The sequence below is a fragment of the Procambarus clarkii genome, chromosome 18 (assembly GCF_040958095.1).
Source record: "Procambarus clarkii isolate CNS0578487 chromosome 18, FALCON_Pclarkii_2.0, whole genome shotgun sequence".
In the NCBI taxonomy this organism is placed as follows: domain Eukaryota; kingdom Metazoa; phylum Arthropoda; class Malacostraca; order Decapoda; family Cambaridae; genus Procambarus; species Procambarus clarkii.
Genome location: NC_091167.1, coordinates 45,736,718 through 45,757,125, shown reverse-complemented (window position 1 = coordinate 45,757,125; position 20,408 = coordinate 45,736,718). Strand labels below are relative to the sequence as shown.

General features: G+C 46.7%; 1 protein-coding gene across 1 annotated transcript in view; it reads right to left on the bottom strand.

The window, feature by feature from the left end:
• LOC123754654 (uncharacterized) overlaps positions 1–20,408 on the bottom strand; it is a 67,425-nt gene that overhangs the window by 11,325 nt on the left and 35,692 nt on the right. The window contains exon 5 of the mRNA XM_069326873.1: positions 482–705. Within this exon, the coding sequence (XP_069182974.1) occupies positions 482–705 (224 nt within the window). The remainder of the gene's footprint in view (positions 1–481; positions 706–20,408) is intronic.

The following is a 20,408-nucleotide window of genomic DNA, read 5'->3' as shown; positions in this document are numbered from 1 at the left end:
AGGGTTTAGGTGATTTTTCTCTCCTGTCAATGATCAGTGGTACATTGCTGATTAGGCTGGATAGGTATCTAGAAAAAAGTAATATTTTAATTGTTCTGAATTCAAAGGAAATAATTAATATTATAGTTAATGTCTTGCAAAAGGGTTACATGGCTCATATAGTAAGATTGGTTTAAAATGAGCAGAAATTACATGGATAGGTGGTGCAATAGATAAGAGAGTTCCCAATCTAAAAAGGTTAATGGGACACAAAAAGAAAATTCCAGAAGTGAATGTAAGAGTGGCAAACTTTTTATGCGAATTCCAATATAGACATGAAATAACCCAGTTTAGAAGTCTGTACATGTAAATTGATTATTAAGAATGGGACACAGTTACTAAAACTCATCCTTGCAAGCACAGCCAGGAATCTTCAGCTACATGAGCATATAAATGTCAGCAAATCAAAAAAGTTGATATATCAAACAAACTAGATGATTACTTATTGGGATGTGATAAGTCATCAGTGATCAGCAGCATAGAGTTGGTGATGGAGAATGTGTTGTGGAGGACGTGCAGGTGATGGAGGGGAAGGCGGGTGGCGACCAGGAGCCTCGTCGACCACACCAGGAGGCCGCTCTTGAGGGACCACTGGGCGACGGCGGCAAGGCAGGCGACGTCGTCACTCACCACCACCACCGTAACGCACCATGACGCCTGCCGCACCTGTTGACGTCAACATGGTAGACCTTATGTGAGTGACCTATGTTATACTCAAATTCTGTCAGTTGAAATGTAACCAATCACAGGCAAGTAGGCCTCTGACGTCATGCCAGACAGAGGAGCATCAAGCCATGCTCCCAGCAGCCGCAGTTATCCTCACAGACTCAGAGTAGAAGGACCTCGGCTAGGCAGATATATACCTTGCTATCTCGGTCAATAAATATATACAGAAGCGACTTCTGTGTCTACATTCTACCCGAACAAGGCAAACGAATACTGGTAGCAGCAGTGGGATCCAGAAATTTTTTTCTGGAAACAAAAGTTCAAGTACCCAGCATCGCCTCGTGTTCCAGCCGCTACCGCCACCGCCATAATAAATATGGCGGTGGATATAAATCTATAAAGCCAACAAACTTTGTAAAATCTCTTTATGTATGTACCTTACCTAAATAAAAATTATTATTATTATTATTATTATTATTATTATTATTATTATTATTATTATAAGCCGCCATCCTGCCACCCACGCATCAAATATTGTGCCAGACCGGGGTCCTGCAATCAACCACTACTCCAGGCCAACGTTTCAGAAGTAAGGGTCAATATTTTCCTGTGAGAACGCTCATTCATCAGTGAGGAGGAAGGAAGCTTTCCGCGCCAGCCATTTTTGAACCTCGCGCCACCACGTGGGAAGCACCTGCACCCACCACCACCACCGCCACCCAAGCTGACAGTATCTAAGCTTTGTGAGTGTTCAAGCTACTGCAATCGTGGTCAGTCATCGTCGCAAGCATCACCTGATCATCGTATGTGCTGTATTGTTCCTTGAGAATATTTGGTGGACTGCAATTGTTTGACTAGTGTCGCCTCCCCAGACTCACACACCTCGCCTCCCTCTCAAGCTCACACCTCGCCACCAGCCCCTGCTACATCATTTTGTGTGAACTCCTGCCTCCCAATCGTGTTTCTCCACCGACATCGTCGCAATATCGTCGTCGTCAGAATTTATCTTCGCACTTCCAGCATCAACAGTGTGGGGTCCCTGAGTTTCGCGCCACCGCCGCCAGGAGCGCTGCTGTCGAACCAGATTGTAAACAAACCCTCACATGTGCCACTTCACAAGCCCTGCCACCGTTTTTGTGTTGGCCGCTGTTATACTGCAAATCGTGCAGCCCTGAGTTAAGTAATTGTGAGCTAAGATATCGTGTGCTATGTTTTAATGAGGTTTAACGTAAATATATCCAGAATATCCTGTGAATTAACCAATCAGTGACTTGTTAAATATTGGAGCCGCCTCAGTACTCCACTCCCCACAATTTCCTTGTGTGATTTCAACATTCCTGCTTCTTACAGTAATTTAATTGAATTTTAATTGTTCTCCTAGAGTGTTATTGGTAAATTTAAATTCCAGTGAAGTAAGAAATCCTTGTTTTAGTAGCAGTTAAGGATTTGTACAATATAATTTTTTTTTAATTCCTCCAGGCCTAAAATTTAAATTTATTCCTTTAACATTGCATATTATAATTTTTTTTACCATAGCAGTTATATACATTCCTGTGTCCAGTTTATGTGCTACATACATATTTCTTGCATTGCCACTTGTTGTGTTGAATCTTTTTAATGAAAATTTTGCAATTGCACTTCCAGTTTTTATATTCTCAATTGCTGTGCTTAGTCTGGTTTAATTAATTTACATACATCTAATTCCAGTCATTTTTTAATGAAAGATTGCTAAATTTAGTTTACAATTGCTTGTTCTTAATTATTTTCTTGCCTAGCCCAATTTAATAATTTTATTTCTGCCATTTTTTACTTTAGCCAAGTTGATATTTTTTTGTGTGTTTATTTTTGTGTATACTATTTCTGATGCCAGGTGCACTTAATTATAATCTGCGTTCAAATATTACTTCCACGGCTGTGACAATGCCTACCACTGTTGAAACCCCTTCAGAATCAATGGGAACAGTTGCTCGTCCCAATGGCCAGAGATCAGCTCAGGAAATGGCTATTCCTTTTTTTGCTGGGGAATCGCGTTTATTAGAATCATGGTTTAGTAAGGTTGAAGCGAAAACAGTTGCACGTTTTTCTAAGCCTACTGATGCCGAATACTTAGCAATTGCACGGTCAGCCGTGGACACAACCAAAGGTGATGCACGTTTCGTTGTTGACGAGAAAGCCATTGTTAGCCTCCAGTCATGGTCTGATTTTAAGGATTTCTTTCGCCGTCGCTTTGTTAATAAAGGAGACCTTGACCCGTATAGGTTAGTCAAGAAAATTGCCAATGCCACCATGCAGCCTGGTGAATCGTTTAATGCGTTTACTAGCCGTCTCGATCAGTATCTGTATGCCTTAGTTTCTGCTATGAATAATTCAACTTGGTTAGATAAAGACAATAATCTGTCCCCTGAGGCTATGGCCAAAATGATAGCATTTGGTACTTTAATGCATTTTGCCCCCGAGCATACAAAACCAATCGTTGAGCAACAAAATTTTGGTGTTAAACATGAAATTGGTGAAGTATTTGAGGCTATTAACAATGCCGCAGATAAACTAGCTCCCCGAAGTGCTCAACTGTTGCCACCCTCTGATGCTGTAAATGTAGTTACAAGCTCTCAGCATCCTCCCACAAATTCTCAAAACTCTTGGTCGCAGAAGCGTACCCATGCTCGTAGCCCCCAGTCAAATTCGCCGCCTCATAAATTGCCGAAACGCCATAGCCCACAACCATCCACTCCCTCATGTTGGCATTGTGGTAAGAGTAACCACCTTGCAAGGGACTGTTGGTCCGCCCCTAGATCATCACCTCCTAGACAATTCTCTCGGTCCCCTCGTCAATCTAATCACTCTAGGCTTCCATATTGCACGTACCATAAACAAGTTGGTCACCACACTGCGGATTGTAGAGCTAGGCAAAGGACATCTCCACCTCGTATCTCCCATGGTCAGTCTTGGCGAGGCTCACAGCGTCCAAGACATTATCAGAACTCTCGTAATTACAACTCCCAGCCCAGCTATAATGCAACTTCAAATTATAATGCTCAGTCACAGAATGCTGGAGCTCAGAATGTTCACTCCATGTCGTCGGGAAACCCCTAAGGCCATCCGCTAACCAATTCAAGCTAGCCAATCCTAGTGCCCTCCCTGTGTATTCAGTAGCTACCCAAAATAGATTTGGACACTTGACAGAGGAGGACACTGACTCTAGACCAGTTGTAGATGTTGACGGATCCACAGTAAATTTGACACAAACAAGACGCAGATATCCCAGACAACATAAGTCAAAAGTAGTAACTTGTCCAGTCTCAAGTGATGGTCCCCTTGTCTCAGCCATTGTACATGGTAGAGTTTTAAAAGTTTTTCTTGACTCAGGTGCAAAAATTAATATTGTCAAGCCCTCAGCTCTTAGAGACATTGAGAGTAAGCACCCTACTATTTTAAAACAGTCACACATACCTTTTCTAAGTGGTATTTCAGGAAATAAAGTAAAAGTTCAGGGTGAAATTGACCTCCCACTCAAGTTCAATGATGTCACATTGTCTATAACATGTTTAGTTGTTGACATTATTCATTTTCCTGGAGACATTCTCTTAGGTCTGTACACCATGATTGATGAAAATATTGCATTGTTTCCCCATCGTTGGAACATAAGTATCAAAGACCATGTGCTCCACCCTTGTGTAGCATGTATCGACAGGGCCACGAGTTCAACCTTCAATCAGATTACGTTAATTTTGTTGACACCCACCTTGCTAGCGTAGGGTTGTCAGATCATTGTCGTGGTAGCATACCCGAGAAAACAGGCACTCGATTGAAGCATAGTAGTTGTGCAGTTGTTAAGGAGAATGAGTATCGGGACTTTCTGGAAGGGGACGCCCTAACGGATTCTCGTTGTCTCGCTCGCCTGGCAGCTTCCATCTCTGAAGTCAGTGGTTCCACGGCTACTGACACTGTGCTACACCCTCATTCTCTCACCAGAATAAGAGTTAAGGTTCAGGGAGTGCCTGAGTTGTCAGATGTGATTGCGGAAAGTGAAACATGTAAAGTGAATGGTACATTTGTTGAACCCTCCTGGCACACAGTGCAGGATGGTACTGTCACATTATTTATCGCAAACACAAGTAATGCCGATATCTATCTCCAGTCTGGTACCCATGTTGTAGATTTTGCCCATTACTCGTTACCGGTGCGAGTTGTGGATGATGTCTCCATGGATCATACTGTTTGTACACTCACACCAGGAGAACAGGGATCTCAGCCAGAGGTGCAAGTGCAACACCTCAGTCCTACTGATTTTCCTGACTCTGTGGCTCAGCTTTTGGAAATTTTGAACAGGAATAGAGCTGTTGTTGCTCTACCAGGAGAAAAATTAGGTCTGACTCCTCTCATTACACATAAAATTCCCCTTGAACAAGGAACTACGCCTATTTATGTACCAGCTTACCGTCTTCCCCATTCTCAGAGAGCAGAAGCAGATAGACTTGTAGAGGAAATGTTACAGAGTGATGTAATTGAATCGAGTAATTCGCCATGGAACGCTCCATTGATTCTTGTACCAAAGCGAGATGGGACTTGGAGACCTGTAATCGATTATCACAAGCTTAACAGAGTAACAATACCTGATCGTTTCCCACTTCCAGTTCTCAATGATTTGTTGTAAAGTATTGGTCGAAACAAAGTATTCTCAACGTTATATTTGTTGCAGGGATTCTGGCAAATCCCCCTTGATGAGGAAAGTAAACAATTGACAGCCTTTAGTACTCCCAATGGTCATTTTCATTTCAAAAGAATGCCGTTTGGTTTGCGTAGTAGTCCAATAACCTTTTCACGGCTCATGACAAATCTATTTCGTAGATTGATAGGAAGTACGCTTCTAGTTTACCTTGATGATCTCATAATCATGTCGCAAGATGTTCAGACTCATTTCCAGAACCTTGAAAAAGTACTTGCAAAGCTCGCTGCAGCTAATTTAAAAATAAAGCTTGCAAAATGTTCATTTTTAAAGCAAAAGATCAATTTCCTAGGTCATACAGTTACACCTTCAGGTATTACATTGAATGAATAAAAAATTATTGCTGCCCGTGATTTTCCAACACCTCGTACCGCAGAAGCCGTAAGACAGTTCACAGGTCTTGTAGGATTTTATCGTTCATTTATTGCTGGATTCTCTATTATAGCCGCTCCACTTTACAAGTTGCAAAGAAAAGATGAACCCTTTGTTTGGGGAGAGGCCCAGGATCAGTCATTCAAAAAACTCAAAGCAGCCTTGATTTCGTCACCTGTCCTTAGGTACCCAGATTTTTCTAAACCTTTTACGTTGGTTACAGATGCTAGTGACATAGGTCTAGGTGCTGCATTACTTCAGATAGAAGGTCACAGAGATCACGCAATAGCTTATGCTAGCCGCACATTATCCAAAGAAGAGAAAAATTATAGTGCAACAGAACGAGAAGCCTTGGCAGTTGTCTGGGCACTTAAACATTTCAAGGATACAATTTATAATTACCCAGTTCATGTTCTTACAGATCACCAACCATTAATTCCCTTGTTCAAAAATAAGAATCCAGTTGGAAAGTTTGCTAGATATTTGCTCACAATTCAAGAATTCAATCCCACATTTGGATATATTCCAGGAAAGCAAAATGTTGTAGCCGATGCGTTTTCTCGACACGTAGCTGCGATTCAGTTAAATTACCCAGCATTAGATGCTACAGTAGTAGAAACGGAACAAAGACAAGACCCCATATGGGCACCCGTCATTAAATTTTTGACTAAGCAAGACACTCGCCCGATTCATAAACCGCCAGTACCATTGAAAGAACTAGTTATGTTGGACAATTTACTGTGTTGAGTAGTAAAGCTAGGGACAGCCCCGAGGAAATGTTGTCAGTTAGTTGTTCCAGCTGTCTTGGTACCAACTGTGTTAAAAATTATCCATGATGCTCCTGCAAGTGCACATCCAGGAAAGGATCGTACACTCCAACAAGGTCGATTGAAATATTTTTGGCCAAAAATGGCTAAGGAGATTGCTCATTATGTTGACAGATGTTTAACTTGTTTACAGCACAAGGGACATGTTTCAGGACCTAATCCAATTCAGGTGTACCCAGCAACTAAAGCTCCTTGGGAACGAATATCGATGGATTTATTGACAAATTTTGCGGAAACAGAAAGGGAACAAACATTTGCTTGTAATGGTCGATAATTTTTCACGGTTTTGCGAACTAGTTCCTATCCCGAACAAAACAGCAGAAACCATAGCCAGCGCATTCCATGACCAAATAATTTGTAGATATAGTATGCCTAAAGTAATCCTTTCAGATAATGGTCCAGAATTCAGTAATAGTATTCTAACTAGCTTGTGTGATTTATATAACATCAAAAAATGTAGCATCATGCCTTATCATCCGGCAAGTAATGGACTAGCCGAACGTACTAACAGGAAAGTGTTAGATGCCTTGAGAGTCACGTTGAATTTTGATAACAACAATTGGGATGATTTTATACCCTTAATTCAGTGTGCTATAAATTCTTTAATTAATGTTTCTACTGGTGACACACCTCACGCTATTCTTTATGGTACAGATAAGATCCTCCCTAATGAATTGATTAACGTACCTCCTACTCCCTTATATAACGTTGATGATTTTGTTCAAGTGAAGCGTAGACAAATGCAACTAGTATTCAAGAAAATACGAGAACAACTGTCCAAAGCAACAGCCGAGTTCACTCTAGCAAGGAATGCACGAACTAAACCCAGTAAAATAACTATTGGATCTGTAGTAATGATACTTAACCAACACAGGTCTGGTCCTATGTACAAGTTAACTAAGAAATTTTTGGGTCCATATAAGGTAATCGAGCTTATTAACACTTTCGCGCTCTCGGCGCTCAAAAAAAAACAATACCCCAGATGCTTTCGGCACTTCGCGCGCCTACGCGGTAAGACCGAAAAAGTGTACACTCTTTTGACTGTCCTGACAATAATTGAAGGCGCACGTATTTAAATTTGGTATCACTGTGTTCGCAATGAAATTGTCTATAAGAGCATACCTATAAAATGTCGCCCAAGCATAAGGAGTATCAACACCAAATAAAAAACTATGCAGATCACTCGCCGAGAGCGCCAAACAGCAACAAAATGTTTCCACTCTCTTAATGGTTGCGAAGCCTACAGTTGTCCTACATCGCTAATTTTGGTATCATTGGAATCGCAATAAAATTCTCTACACGGACATATGCATATGAATGTTTAATATAGGTAATTGCCCACCCGCAAGAGTGTGTGAAGTGGAGAGTAGTTAGCCGCGAGCGCACTGGCGAAAACACAGGGGGGAAATCATGCTTGGAAAGTTTATACGTTTCCTGACCCTACTTTTCTATGTACGTATTTCTTTTTTATACCAATGTGTTCGCAATAAAATTTTCTATAAGATGAACTGTATAACATTTGTACAAAGCATGTGTAAGAGAAGCGCCAAATATAGAACCACGTCGCTCAGTATGCGTTCGCGGCAGAAACGAACGCATTGTTTTCGTTCGTTTGATGTTTGTCATGTTTATACTTGTTGAAACATTTTATAATTTGTATGACAGTGATCGCAGTAAAATTCCCTACACAGACATATACATAACACATACAAATATTTCCCACGTGTTGGATATATCAACGGCTAAAGGGAACCCACTGCCACACGCTCGCCACACCCCCAAACATACTTTGTGTATTTTTTTTTTACTCATAGAAGTTTATGTGATATAATATTCATTCTGGTACCAAAAAATTTGCAAATAAATTCTCTACAAAACAAAAATTCCCCATCCATTTCGGTTAAAAAATGGAATTTATAGAAATATTTTTTCGATGGACGAGAAAAGTAGGCTGTTATGCGGAATCGTAAGAAAAAACGGCGACGATTTATCTCTAATCTAAAGCGCGAAAGTGTTAAAGGTAACAAATACAGACTTAAGAACTTGTTAACAGGAGAGTATATAAATGAGCATTTAGACCACATGAAGTTAGCTAAAATGACTGTTGACGAGACTGATGAGGAAGATGACAATGAACTTACCCAGACAGATACTCCTACTCGGACACCACCTTCTGTGGTTGACAGACCACTGGATGTTCAGCAACCCCATACTAGCAATTATAATCTTAGATCTAGACCTCTCGTTTCAACCGTGCACTCACCACATGTCCATTGGCTAGATTTTAATGAGGATATCTCTCAAGATGATAGTTTGTCGCATGAAGTTTCATCTGTTCCGGACCTTCAGTCAGAGCCAGAGTTGTATAGTGCTCTGGATGAGCTAGGTGTAGATATCCGCAGAATTTATAATTGAATGCACTCTGCAGTTATTCTGTTTGTTTTGAAAAAAAAAAAATCATTTGCAGTATTTCTACCACATGTGTCTTATTATTACCATTATATATAATGTATAGTTTTTCTCAACTTTATTTTGTTATGAATTAGATGCCATTGTTAAGTCTATTACCATTTGTATTTTTACAGTGCTTGTCATAAGAGTTATTATTGTTCTAGCAACCACATTGAGGCCAGTGAATCCTGACTGCTATCACGCAGATGTTAGTCTTCTTGATCCAGGTCTTGTATATAGCTTGTAAATATATGGCACATTAAATATATTGTACATTGGTCTTGTAAATATATTGTATATTTCAGAGAAAAAAAAAATGAGAAAAAAAGAAAATCATTATCTATCTTGAAATTCAATTGTGGTTGTTAGGTCAGAACTTTGTTCCATTAATGTAATAATTGTTTAATTTTGTATGGTTTTCAAGCACATGCCATTGACACATGTTAATAATTTTGTTTAGGCAATACCTTGAGTTGTATTGTTCATATCTGATCAGTAGACATACACATGTTCTTAATACTCTGGTTTAATCAAAGCATTGTTACCATGATTTTCACCTATTATGATGAATTTTTTTTTTGGTGCATATATGCCGAGTTGTTAGTATTACGCACACCTGATCATCTTTCAATGTTTTATTATGCAAATTTCACTTGTAAGCCATTATTGAATGCCACCGAGGTCCTTTCAGTATCATTGTAACTATATAGCTAGCCAGAGCTTGTCGACTTGGTAGCGTGTCCGAGCGGTGTTATACTCAAATTCTGTCAGTTGAAATGTAACCAATCACAGGCAAGTAGGCCTCTGACGTCATGCCAGACAGAGGAGCATCAAGCCATGCTCCCAGCAGCCTCAGTTATCCTCACAGACTCAGAGTAGAAGGACCTCGGCTAGGCAGATATATACCTTGCTATCTCGGTCAATAAATATATACAGAAGCGACTTCTGTGTCTACATTCTACCCGAACAAGGCAAACGAATACCTATCCACCTCTGTAGTAGTGGGGAAAACTGACTCGTTGCTGTGGCTTACCAACGCATGTGCGTTGCTGAGGCACAGCAACCTTCCCCTGTCTCCCAATCCTCCCCACCATTACTTAACCCCTCCCCCATCCCCTCGTCCTCCCAACCATTCCTCACTCCCTCGTCCCCTAGTCCTCCTCATTTCCCCCTCCCCCACCCCGTTGTCCTCCACACCATCCCCCACTCCAGCATCCCCTCGTCCTCCTAACCATTCCCCACTCCTCCGCTCCCCCTCGTCCTCCCCACCATCTCCCACTTCCCTTGTCCTCCCTATCATTCCCCCCTCCCCTATCCCCTCGTCCTCCCCACTATCCCCCATTTCCCTGTTCTCCCCTCCAATCTCCAGTCCCTGTCCCCTCGTCCTCCCCACCATTACTCCCTCCCCTGTCCCCTCGTCCTCCCCACCATCCCCCACTCTCATACCCCCCACCATTCCCCGTCCCCTCTTCCGATGAATTCCCAAATGATCTGATGTTCCCATTAGAAAATTGGGAACATCAAATAATCTGATGCTCCCATCATTGAAATATAAGAAAAACAGTTAAAAACGAAATGACAAAAAATGCAAGAATAAAAAAAAATAAACTATACTCACAAAATGAATGGTATGGTAAACAATTCAGCTCAATTCCAATGCAATGTCACACAAAATAAATAAATCAAAATGAAAATAAATTGAAATCTATGATAATTAAATTTATCAATGAAATCAGAAATATTGAAATGGAATCATAACATATTTAGTATAGCGTGTGTTGCTCTTACATGCAATAGATAGCGCTGTTTTTTTCCAAAAAAGGACGTTTTTACCTGTCAAAGTTATGGCATCTAAACTTATACTCACGAAATGAACGGTATGGTAAACAACACAACTCAATTCCATAGCAATGTCACACAAAATAGTTAAATCAAAATGAAAATAAATCGAAATCTATGAAAATTCAATTTAACAATGAAGTCGGAAACATTGAAATGGAATTGTAACATATTTACATATATTTATTTATATATATACATATATTTTCATACATATATAAATATATATATACATATATTACATATATATATTTATACATATAATTACGTACACCCCAAAAAAAGTCACAACTTTTGCCACCTGTGGCTGAAAAAAATGTTTCAACATTCCATCTTCACATGTCTAGTGCCGGTTATGCATTCTCCAGGATGTAGAAGTTACATGAAAATGCAATTAAAAACAAAAGGGAAAAACAGTAAATATATATATATATATATATATATATATATATATATATATATATATATATATATATATATATATATATATATATATATATATATATATATATATATATATACGTTATACATGGGTGGATACAAAAATAATAATGCAAAAAGGTGCTTAAAGGTTATGGATCTCTTGAAAAACACAACAATGGGAAACATTGATGAATGTCACAGACGGGTTCGATCATTGTTGCAAGTCAAACACTTCTTCGAATTCCTCTGAAGTTGGACTAGTGCCCAAGACGCAACAGGCATTTCCCCTCTGAATCGCAACACTGAGGCGCTGGAACAAGAAACTTTTTGCTCTCTGGTCTTTTGTAGCGCTGATCAATTTGTCCCCCAATTCCTTCAGGAACTTCAATGCACATTTTCCCCACGAACCGAGGGTCTCCGAGCCGATCGGAACAAAGCTGTAGCAGTGTGCTAGACCTCTATATTTAATAATTTTCTGCGATTCCCTGAAAGAAGCAGCACCACCGCTTTCTCGTGTGCTGTAGTGGAGGTAGGTACTGGCCAGTGTGGCAGCGCACGTGTAAACCCATACCACTTGCTTACCATCCTTCCAAGGTAGCAAGGTGACCCCATCAGGGCGCTTCTGAGGGTCGTTAGGTCTGGATAAGTGTGGTTCTCTTTGTGCCGGGCAGCGGGCTGGGGCGAGGCTCCTCTTGATGATGTCGTTGACTTCTTCATGTCTTGCAATTTTACCCTGTGATTTACGACATACCAGACCATGACGACCATATTGGTCTGCCATCGCAGTTCCGCAGATGCACCTATGTTCGGTGAGGATGGGGGCGGCAAGGCGAAGGGCAACTCCAATGCGGAGAGCGTCATGACTGAGGCGAGTTCCCAGGGCTGCATTGGGCACAGCAAATAAGAAATCCCCGGCGTGGGGTGCTGTTACCGCTAGGAGGCGGGCTTTGTTTTCAGCATCAGCGTTGTCAATCATTGCTGTGACAGTCTTTTCCATTATGGGGCTATCCCAGTGGGCCTGCTTGTGGTCTTTTGGGACTTGTGGTCGGGGTTGAGGGTGTGCAATGGTGTCCCATTGTCTGGCTGCTTCGATGAACGTTTGATCATGAGTTCCCGCTGTCTCTCTCATACGCTCTGGTAGGATCTGCCCTACCAATTCGTTGGCTGCTGTACATGAGGATAAGAATGCTGGAAGTGCTACCTCAGTTGCCTTTCGTATGCCTATCCCTCCAAATCTCACTGTTAGTGTTGCTTGGTCCCACTGACTGTCATCTAAATCTAGGTTGAGCGCCTTCCTGAATATTGACCTGAGGAGCTCATCATATTGATTTAGAAGTGGGTTGCCAAAAGTTGGTGCACACCTTAAGAAGTATGTTAGCCTGGGCAAGGTAAGGCACTTTGTGAGAAGGTAGAGGGCATCGTGGGAGTCCAAGTCCCCAATTCTCTCTTCCATCCTCTTTAGGTCTCTATACTTTTCGTCAAGGACCGCAGCAATAGCATTGTGGCCCAGAGGTGCTCCGAGTAGTGTGCTGTCGGTAGGTTTAACGACTGAGGCTTCTGGTAGAACTGATTTCACTGCTCTAATGATTACTTCACTGGATGCAATGATTTCGCACTTGGAGGGGTTAAGAACGAGACCCATGGACTCCCCCCGTGTCTTCACCAGCTGTAGGTCTTCTAGCAGGGAATCTTCTGTGCCTGCCAGAGTGTCATCATCCAGGAACCAGATGTTGAGCTCGCTGGACAGTCTGGTTGTAATTTCTCGAACCGCTATGCAAAAGAGGAACGGTGCAAGTGGGTCACCCTGTTGAATTCCCTCTGCTGAGGTGACTTCATGTTTGCCAAACAGGAGGGTTGAGTCTTTGCTGTAGCCTGCTGACACAAACGGGAGAATGCTTGGGCAATGTTCCTGGACTGCAGTGAGGATTGCTTCCCTTTTGACCGAGTTGAAAGCGTTTTTAAAATCTAATTTTACTACTGCCTGGTCTTCAGTAAGAGAGCTAATGTAGGCTCGTGCAGCATGAGCCGCTGCTTCACAGCCTTGGGGGACTCCAAACCCCAGCTGGTTGGGTTGCAGCATGGTGGCTGCTTCCATTCGGATACTTCTGACAGCAGCCCTTGCAACTAGGCGGCGAAGGGTATTACGAACGGCAATGGGTCTGATCCCTCCCCCCTTCTTTTTCAGGGCACATAGGGATGCACCAAAGAAGAATGGTTTGATTTCATCAGGGATTAACCCGGCGAGGCAGTTGTTGACAAACGTTGTGATTTCTGTCAGGAGCGCTTCTGCAGCTGGGCCAAGAACAGGGTTCACCATTTCCTTCACATGTTGAGGTCTTACCCCTGTGTAGCCTCCTGAGGAGCCCGGGGGAAATGAAACGATAGCTTTATAAACCTCTGACTCCCGGAGGACGAGAGGTTCCTGGTTAGGGGCGAGCCTGACCTGTGGGGGAGGTCCACCTACGGCCCTCCCAGCAAACACAAATCATCTACACAACGTTCGCCTATCTCTTCCCATAGGTGTGGGAATGATTTGCATTGAGAATGGTGCAGGAGAGCTTTTGAGAAACTTTTACTCAAAAAATCCAAACACAAAGGTTTAATTATAAATTGTTTTTCTACAATTATTTTCTTCCAAATGTAAAACAAATAGTTTTTACATGTTTAAATATAAAATTTATAGTGTTTTTTTGTAAAATTCATTAATAAATTGTGAATGATATATATTGGCTGAGTGAAACCTTTAAAATCCATTTAGTTATAATATGAACAGAAAAAAGTAGTTTTCCAAATTTTCTAAAAATCCCTCTTTTTAACACAATTTGACTCCTTATGCATTCCACTAAACACTAATATCATGTTTAAATATATAATTTATGTATTATTCCCTAAGATAATTTATATAAATTATAAAAGTTGCTGGAAAGTGGTGAGAAAGAATCTGAAAACGTTTTGTTGTCTTATATTGGCGTGTTCTTATTAACTAGAGTGAGTAAGAGTGAGCGAGAGTGGGTAAGAGTGAGTAAGAGTGACTGAAGGTGAGTGAGAGTGCCAGAGAGTGTGTAAGTGTGAGTAAGAGTGAGTATAAGTAAGAGTGACTGAGAGTGAGTAAGAGTGACAGAGTGAGTAAGAGTGAGAGTAAGGGTGACAGAATGAGTAAGAGTGAGAGTAAAGTGATTGAGAGTAAGGGTGAGTATGAGAGTAAGAGTGATTGAGAGTTAGAGTGAGAGTAAGAGTGATTGAGAGTTAGTGAGAGTAAGAGTGATTGAGAGTAAGAGTGATTGAGAGTAAGAGTGATTGAGAGTAAGAGTGATTGAGAGTAAGAGTGATTGGGAGTAAGAGTGATTGAGAGTAAGAGTGATTGGGAGTAAGAGTGATTGGGAGTAGGAGTTAGAGTGAGAGTAGGAGTAAGAATGAGAATAAGAGTGATTGAGAGTAAGAGTGAGTAAGAGTAAGAATGAGAGTAAGAGTGATTGAGAGTAAGAGTGATTGAGAGTAAGAGTGATAGGGAGTAAGAGTGATTGGGAGTAAGAGTGAGAGTAAGAGTAAGAATGAGAATAAGAGTGATTGAGAGTAAGAGTGATTGGGAGTAAGAGTAAGAGTAAGAATGAGAGTAGGAGTGATTGAGAGTAGGAGTGATTGGGAGTAGGAGTGATTGGGAGTAAGAGTGATTGAGAGTAAGAGTAATTGAGAGTAAGAGTATGAGAGTAAGAGTGAGAGAGTGAGTAAGAATGGGTAAGGGTGACTGAGAGTGAGTAAGAATGACAGAGTAAGAGTGACAGAGAGTAAGAGTGACAGAGAGTAAGAGTGACAGAGAGTAAGAGTGACAGAGAGTAAGAGTGACAGAGAGTAAGAGTGACAGAGAGTAAGAGTGACAGAGAGTAAGAGTGACAGAGAGTAAGAGTGACAGAGTAAGAGTGACAGAGAGTAAGAGTGACAGAGAGTAAGAGTGACAGAGAGTAAGAGTGACAGAGAGTAAGAGTGACAGAGTAAGAGTGACAGAGAGTAAGAGTGACAGAGAGTAAGAGTGACAGAGAGTAAGAGTGACAGAGAGTAAGAGTGACAGAGAGTAAGAATGACAGAGTAAGAGTGATAGAGAGTAAGAGTGACAGAGAGTAAGAGTGACAGTAAGAGTGACAGAGTAAGAGTGACAGAGAGTAGGAGTGACAGAGAGTAAGAGTGACAGAGAGTAAGAGTGACAGAGAGTAAGAATGACAGAGTAAGAGTGATAGAGAGTAAGAGTGACAGAGAGTAAGAGTGACAGAGAGTAAGAGTGACAGAGAGTAAGAGTGACAGAGAGTAAGAGTGACAGAGAGTAAGAGTGACAGAGTAAGAGTGACAGAGAGTAAGAGTGACAGAGAGTAAGAGTGACAGAGAGTAAGAGTGACAGAGTAAGAGAGTGAGAGTGATTATGAGAGAGTTAAGAGTGTGAGGTGTGAGAGGGTAGCAGGCCAGGGAGGCAGGATGTGTGGTCACAGGCGAGGCCTAGGCCTCGTGATCTCTAATGTTGGTTTTTATATATATGTTGGATTTTTTGTCCTGTTTCAAATTATAATTATTTAGCAGGAATGTAATAAGATATTGCACAGTATTAATGTGACAATAATATATGCATTATTTCCTTGATAATCAAACTTGTTGTTCAAAGATAATATACAATCTTTGAAGGAAACATTTTGAGAGCGCGAGCTGGCAACACTGGGCTGGTGGGTGAGAGACATATGGTTAGTTTTGCTCAGACCTTCAGTGGTGAAGGGTGTGTCCCAGCTGGCCGCCACCAGCCGCCACCCGCCGCCACCCGCCACCCACCACCCACCACCCACCACCAGCCGCCACCCGCCACCACCCACCACCAGCCGCCACCACCCACCACCACCCGCCACCACCCACCACCAGCCGCCACCCGCCACCACCCACCACCAGCCGCCACCGCCACTCACCACCCGCCGCCACCACCCACCACCCGCCGCCACCCGCCACCCACCACCAGCCGCCACCCGCCACCACCCACCACCAGCCGCCACCCGCCACCACCCACCACCAGCCGCCACCCGCCACCAGCCGCCACCTGCCACCAGCCACCGCCACCAGCCACCGCCACCCACCACCACCACCACTCACCACCCGCCGCCACCACCCACCACCAGCCGCCACCAGCCACCGCCATCCACCACCGCCACCCGCCGCCACCACCCACCACCACCACCACCCACCACCGCCGCCACCACCAGCCGCCACAAGCCGCCACCGCCCGCCACCGCCCGCCACCAGCCGCCATCACCACCACCACCACCACCAGCCGCCATCACCGCCACCAGCCGCCACCAGCTGCCACCACCACCAGCCGCCACCACCACCACCACCAGCCGCCATCACCGCCACCACCACCAGCCGCCATCACCGCCACCAGCTGCCACCACCACCAGCCGCCACCACCAGCCGCCACCACCACCTGCCACCAGCCGCCACCACCGCCACCACCACCTGCCACCAGCCGCCACCACCGCCACCACCACCTGCCACCAGCCGCCACCACCGCCCGCTATCAACCGTCACCGCCCGTTGCCACAGTCCCCACCGCAAGCCGCCACCGCCAGCCGCCACCAGCCCCCCCCCACCGCCGATCGTACCACCCACCACAGCCGCCGCCGCCCGCCACCGCCCGCCACCGCCCGCCACCGCCCGCCACCACCCACCACAGCCGCCACCACCCACCACCCGCCGCCACCACCCACCACCAAAAGCCGCCGCCGCCACCCACCACCCGCCGCCACCACCCACCACCACCAGCCGCCGCCGCCACCACCACCCACCACCACCGCCGCCACCACCCACCACCACCAGCCGCCCCCGCCACCACCACCCACCACCACCGCCGCCACCACCCACCACCGCCAGCCGCCACCACTCATCACAGACGCCTCCACCCGCCACCGCCTGCCACCACCGCCAGACACAGCCGCCAGTGTCCGCCACCGCCGCCACTGTCCGCCACCGCCGCCACTGTCCGCCACCGCCACCACTGTCCGCCCGCCGCCACCACTGTCCGCCCGCCGCCACCACTGTCCGCCCGCCGCCACCACTGTCCGCCCGCCGCCTCCACTGTCCGCCCGCCGCCTCCACTGTCCGCCCGCCGCCACCACTGTCCGCCCGCCGCCGCCACTGTTCGCCCGCCGCCGCCACTGTCCGCCCGCCGCCGTCACTGTCCGCCCGCCGCCGCCACTGTCCGCCCGCCGCCACTGTCCACCACCGCCGCCAAAGCCGCCACGGTCCGCCCGCCGCCACTATCCACCACTGTCCGCCCGCCGCCACTGTCCGCCCGCCGCCACTATCCGCCACCGCCGCCACTGTCCTCCCGCCGCCACTGTCCGCCCGCCGCCACTGTCCGCCCGCCGCCGCCCTGTCCGCCCACCGCCACTATCCGCCACCGCCGCCACTGTCCGCCCGCCGCCACTGTCCGCCCGCCGCCACTATCCGCCACCGCCGCCACTGTCCGCCCGACGCCACTGTCCGCCCGCCGCCACTATCCGCCACCGCCGCCACTGTCCGCCCGCCGCCACTGTCCGCCCGCTGCCACTATCCGCCACCGCCACCACTGTCCGCCACCGCCACCACTGTCTGCCACCGCCACCACTGTCTGCCACCGCCACCACTGTCCGCCCGCCGCCGCCACTGTTCGCCCGCCGCCGCCACTGTCCGCCTGCCGCCGCCACTGTCCGCCCGCCGCCGCCACTGTCCGCCCGCCGCCACTGTCCACCACCGCCGCCAAAGCCGCCACGGTCCGCCCGCCGCCACTATCCGCTACCGCCGCCACTGTCCGCCCGCCGCCACTATCCGCCACCGCCGCCACTGTCCGCCCGCCGCCACTGTCCGCCCGCCGCCACTGTCCGCCCGCCGCCACTATCCGCCACCGCCGCCACTGTCCGCCACAGCCGCCACTATCCGCCACCGCCGCCACTGTCCGCCCGCCGCCACTGTCCGCCCGCCGCCACTATCCGCCACTGTCCGCCTGCCGCCACTATCCGCCACCGCCGCCACTGTCCGCCCGCCGCCACTGTCCGCCCGCTGCCACTATCCGCCACCGCTGTCCGCCACCGCCACCACTGTCTGCCACCGCCACCACTGTCCGTCCGCCGCCACCACTGTCCGCCCGCCGCCACCACTGTCCGCCCGCCGCCACCACTGTCCGCCCGCCGCCACCACTGTCCGCCCGCCGCCTCCACTGTCCGCCCGCCGCCACCACTGTCCGCCCGCCGCCACCACTGTCCGGCCGCCGCCGCCACTGTTCGCCCGCCGCCGCCACTGTCCGCCCGCCGCCGCCACTGTCCGCCCGCCGCCGCCACTGTCCGCCCGCCGCCACTGTCCACCACCGCCGCCAAAGCCGCCACGGTCCGCCCGCCGCCACTATCCACCACAGCCGCCACTATCCGCCACCGCCGCCACTGTCCGCCCGCCGCCACTATCCGCCACCGCCGCCACTGTCCGCCCGCCGCCACTGTCCGCCCGCCGCCACTATCCGCCACCGCCGCCACTGTCTGCCCGCCGCCACTGTCCGCCCGCCGCCACTGTCCGCCCGCCGCCACTATCCGCCACCGCGGCCACTGTCCGCCACAGCCGCCACTCTCCGCCGTACAGCCTCCCCTCTCTCCGTTAGTAAATAATTATAATTGTTAGTAAATATTAAAAGAAATATAAATTATTAGATTTTTTACCCTTAAATTGGTTTTAATATTTAAATTGAAAATAATAATATAATATAAAATATAATAAAAATAATATAATATAAAATATAATTTAATTTCAAGAAATTTAACTTTAAACACAAAGATGTGAAAAGGGTTCAGATTATTGGCTCAAACCTTTCATAAGAGATTCATATTGGTATATGAATGGATTATGAATGACTCATGTTAGGAGTGTAAAGTTGCCACAACATCTCAAATTAGTGTTAGATACATATGTCTTGGTTATAAGTTTTGGAAACCTATTTAAGTCCACACACAATATCGTATCTGATACGATAAAACAAACGTTTCCAATACTTTCAAATACTTTCCAGATATGTTGTGGCAACCTAAAATTGTTTGCTGGGCTGAGGGGGTGTTTTTCTCTCAGTGCTTGGGCTGTGGTTTCATCCCTGGGCAAAATTTTGTCGTCACTTGTGATCAACCTGAGTGCCCCGACTGTATTGCCCTCTTCAATTTTCTTGCTGACTTGGGTACCTAATTTTCTGTTGTCGCTGATTGTCGTACTTGGTCTGCCTCGGCGGTGTTTGGTGTGTTTGGGGAGGCGGACTAGGTTGTCAGCCCTAGGAAAATCCCTAATTGCTTTATTGACGGATGAGGCCAGTGTCTTGCCTCCTCTGTCTGGTACACCTAAGCATGCATTGCCAAAAAGTAGCAGATTGTGCCAGGCTTTGATGGTATCAGGTGCATCAAGGTTATTTGACCCTCTGTTGACTTTTGCGATGAGGTCCATGTATTTCCCTGCAGCAAATGGGCGAGAGGCCTTTGGGATGTGGGTGAGTGTCCTGGTTGACGTTGCTTTAATTGCCTCTAGCAGGTCGTCTGTTGCAATGTAATCTGTTGCGATTTGTACTGGTGCAACAGGCTCCTGAGTGCTGCCTCCTCCCACGGGAGGCCTCCCTGACCCTGGACAGTCACCATGCTGGCGTATGACTCTGGAGACAGAGTTGATGCTGATGTTGCTCCCACAACCACTGCATGTGCCTCTCCTTTGATTGGCTTCGGGAGGGGTGAGCTGGCTGGTAGCGGCTTCTTCTGCCATCCCCTTAGGTAAAGTGAATGTCACCTTGCACTGGAGTATTTGTCTCTCCCTCCTGGCTGGGGGGGACGAGGTTGTCCCCTATACTATGCGTCATGTCTGGGCAGATGTCTGGGGTGGGTGGGCTCGTGAGGTGGTGGGTGGGGGTTGGGAGGCTGCGCTGGCCCGGTCTGGGAGGGGGGGCCGGGGAGGGAAGGCGCGACCACCTGGTCGTGGGAGGTGGGGGCGGGGGAGCGGAAGACACTGCACCACCCGAAGGGGGGGGGGGGAGACACTACACA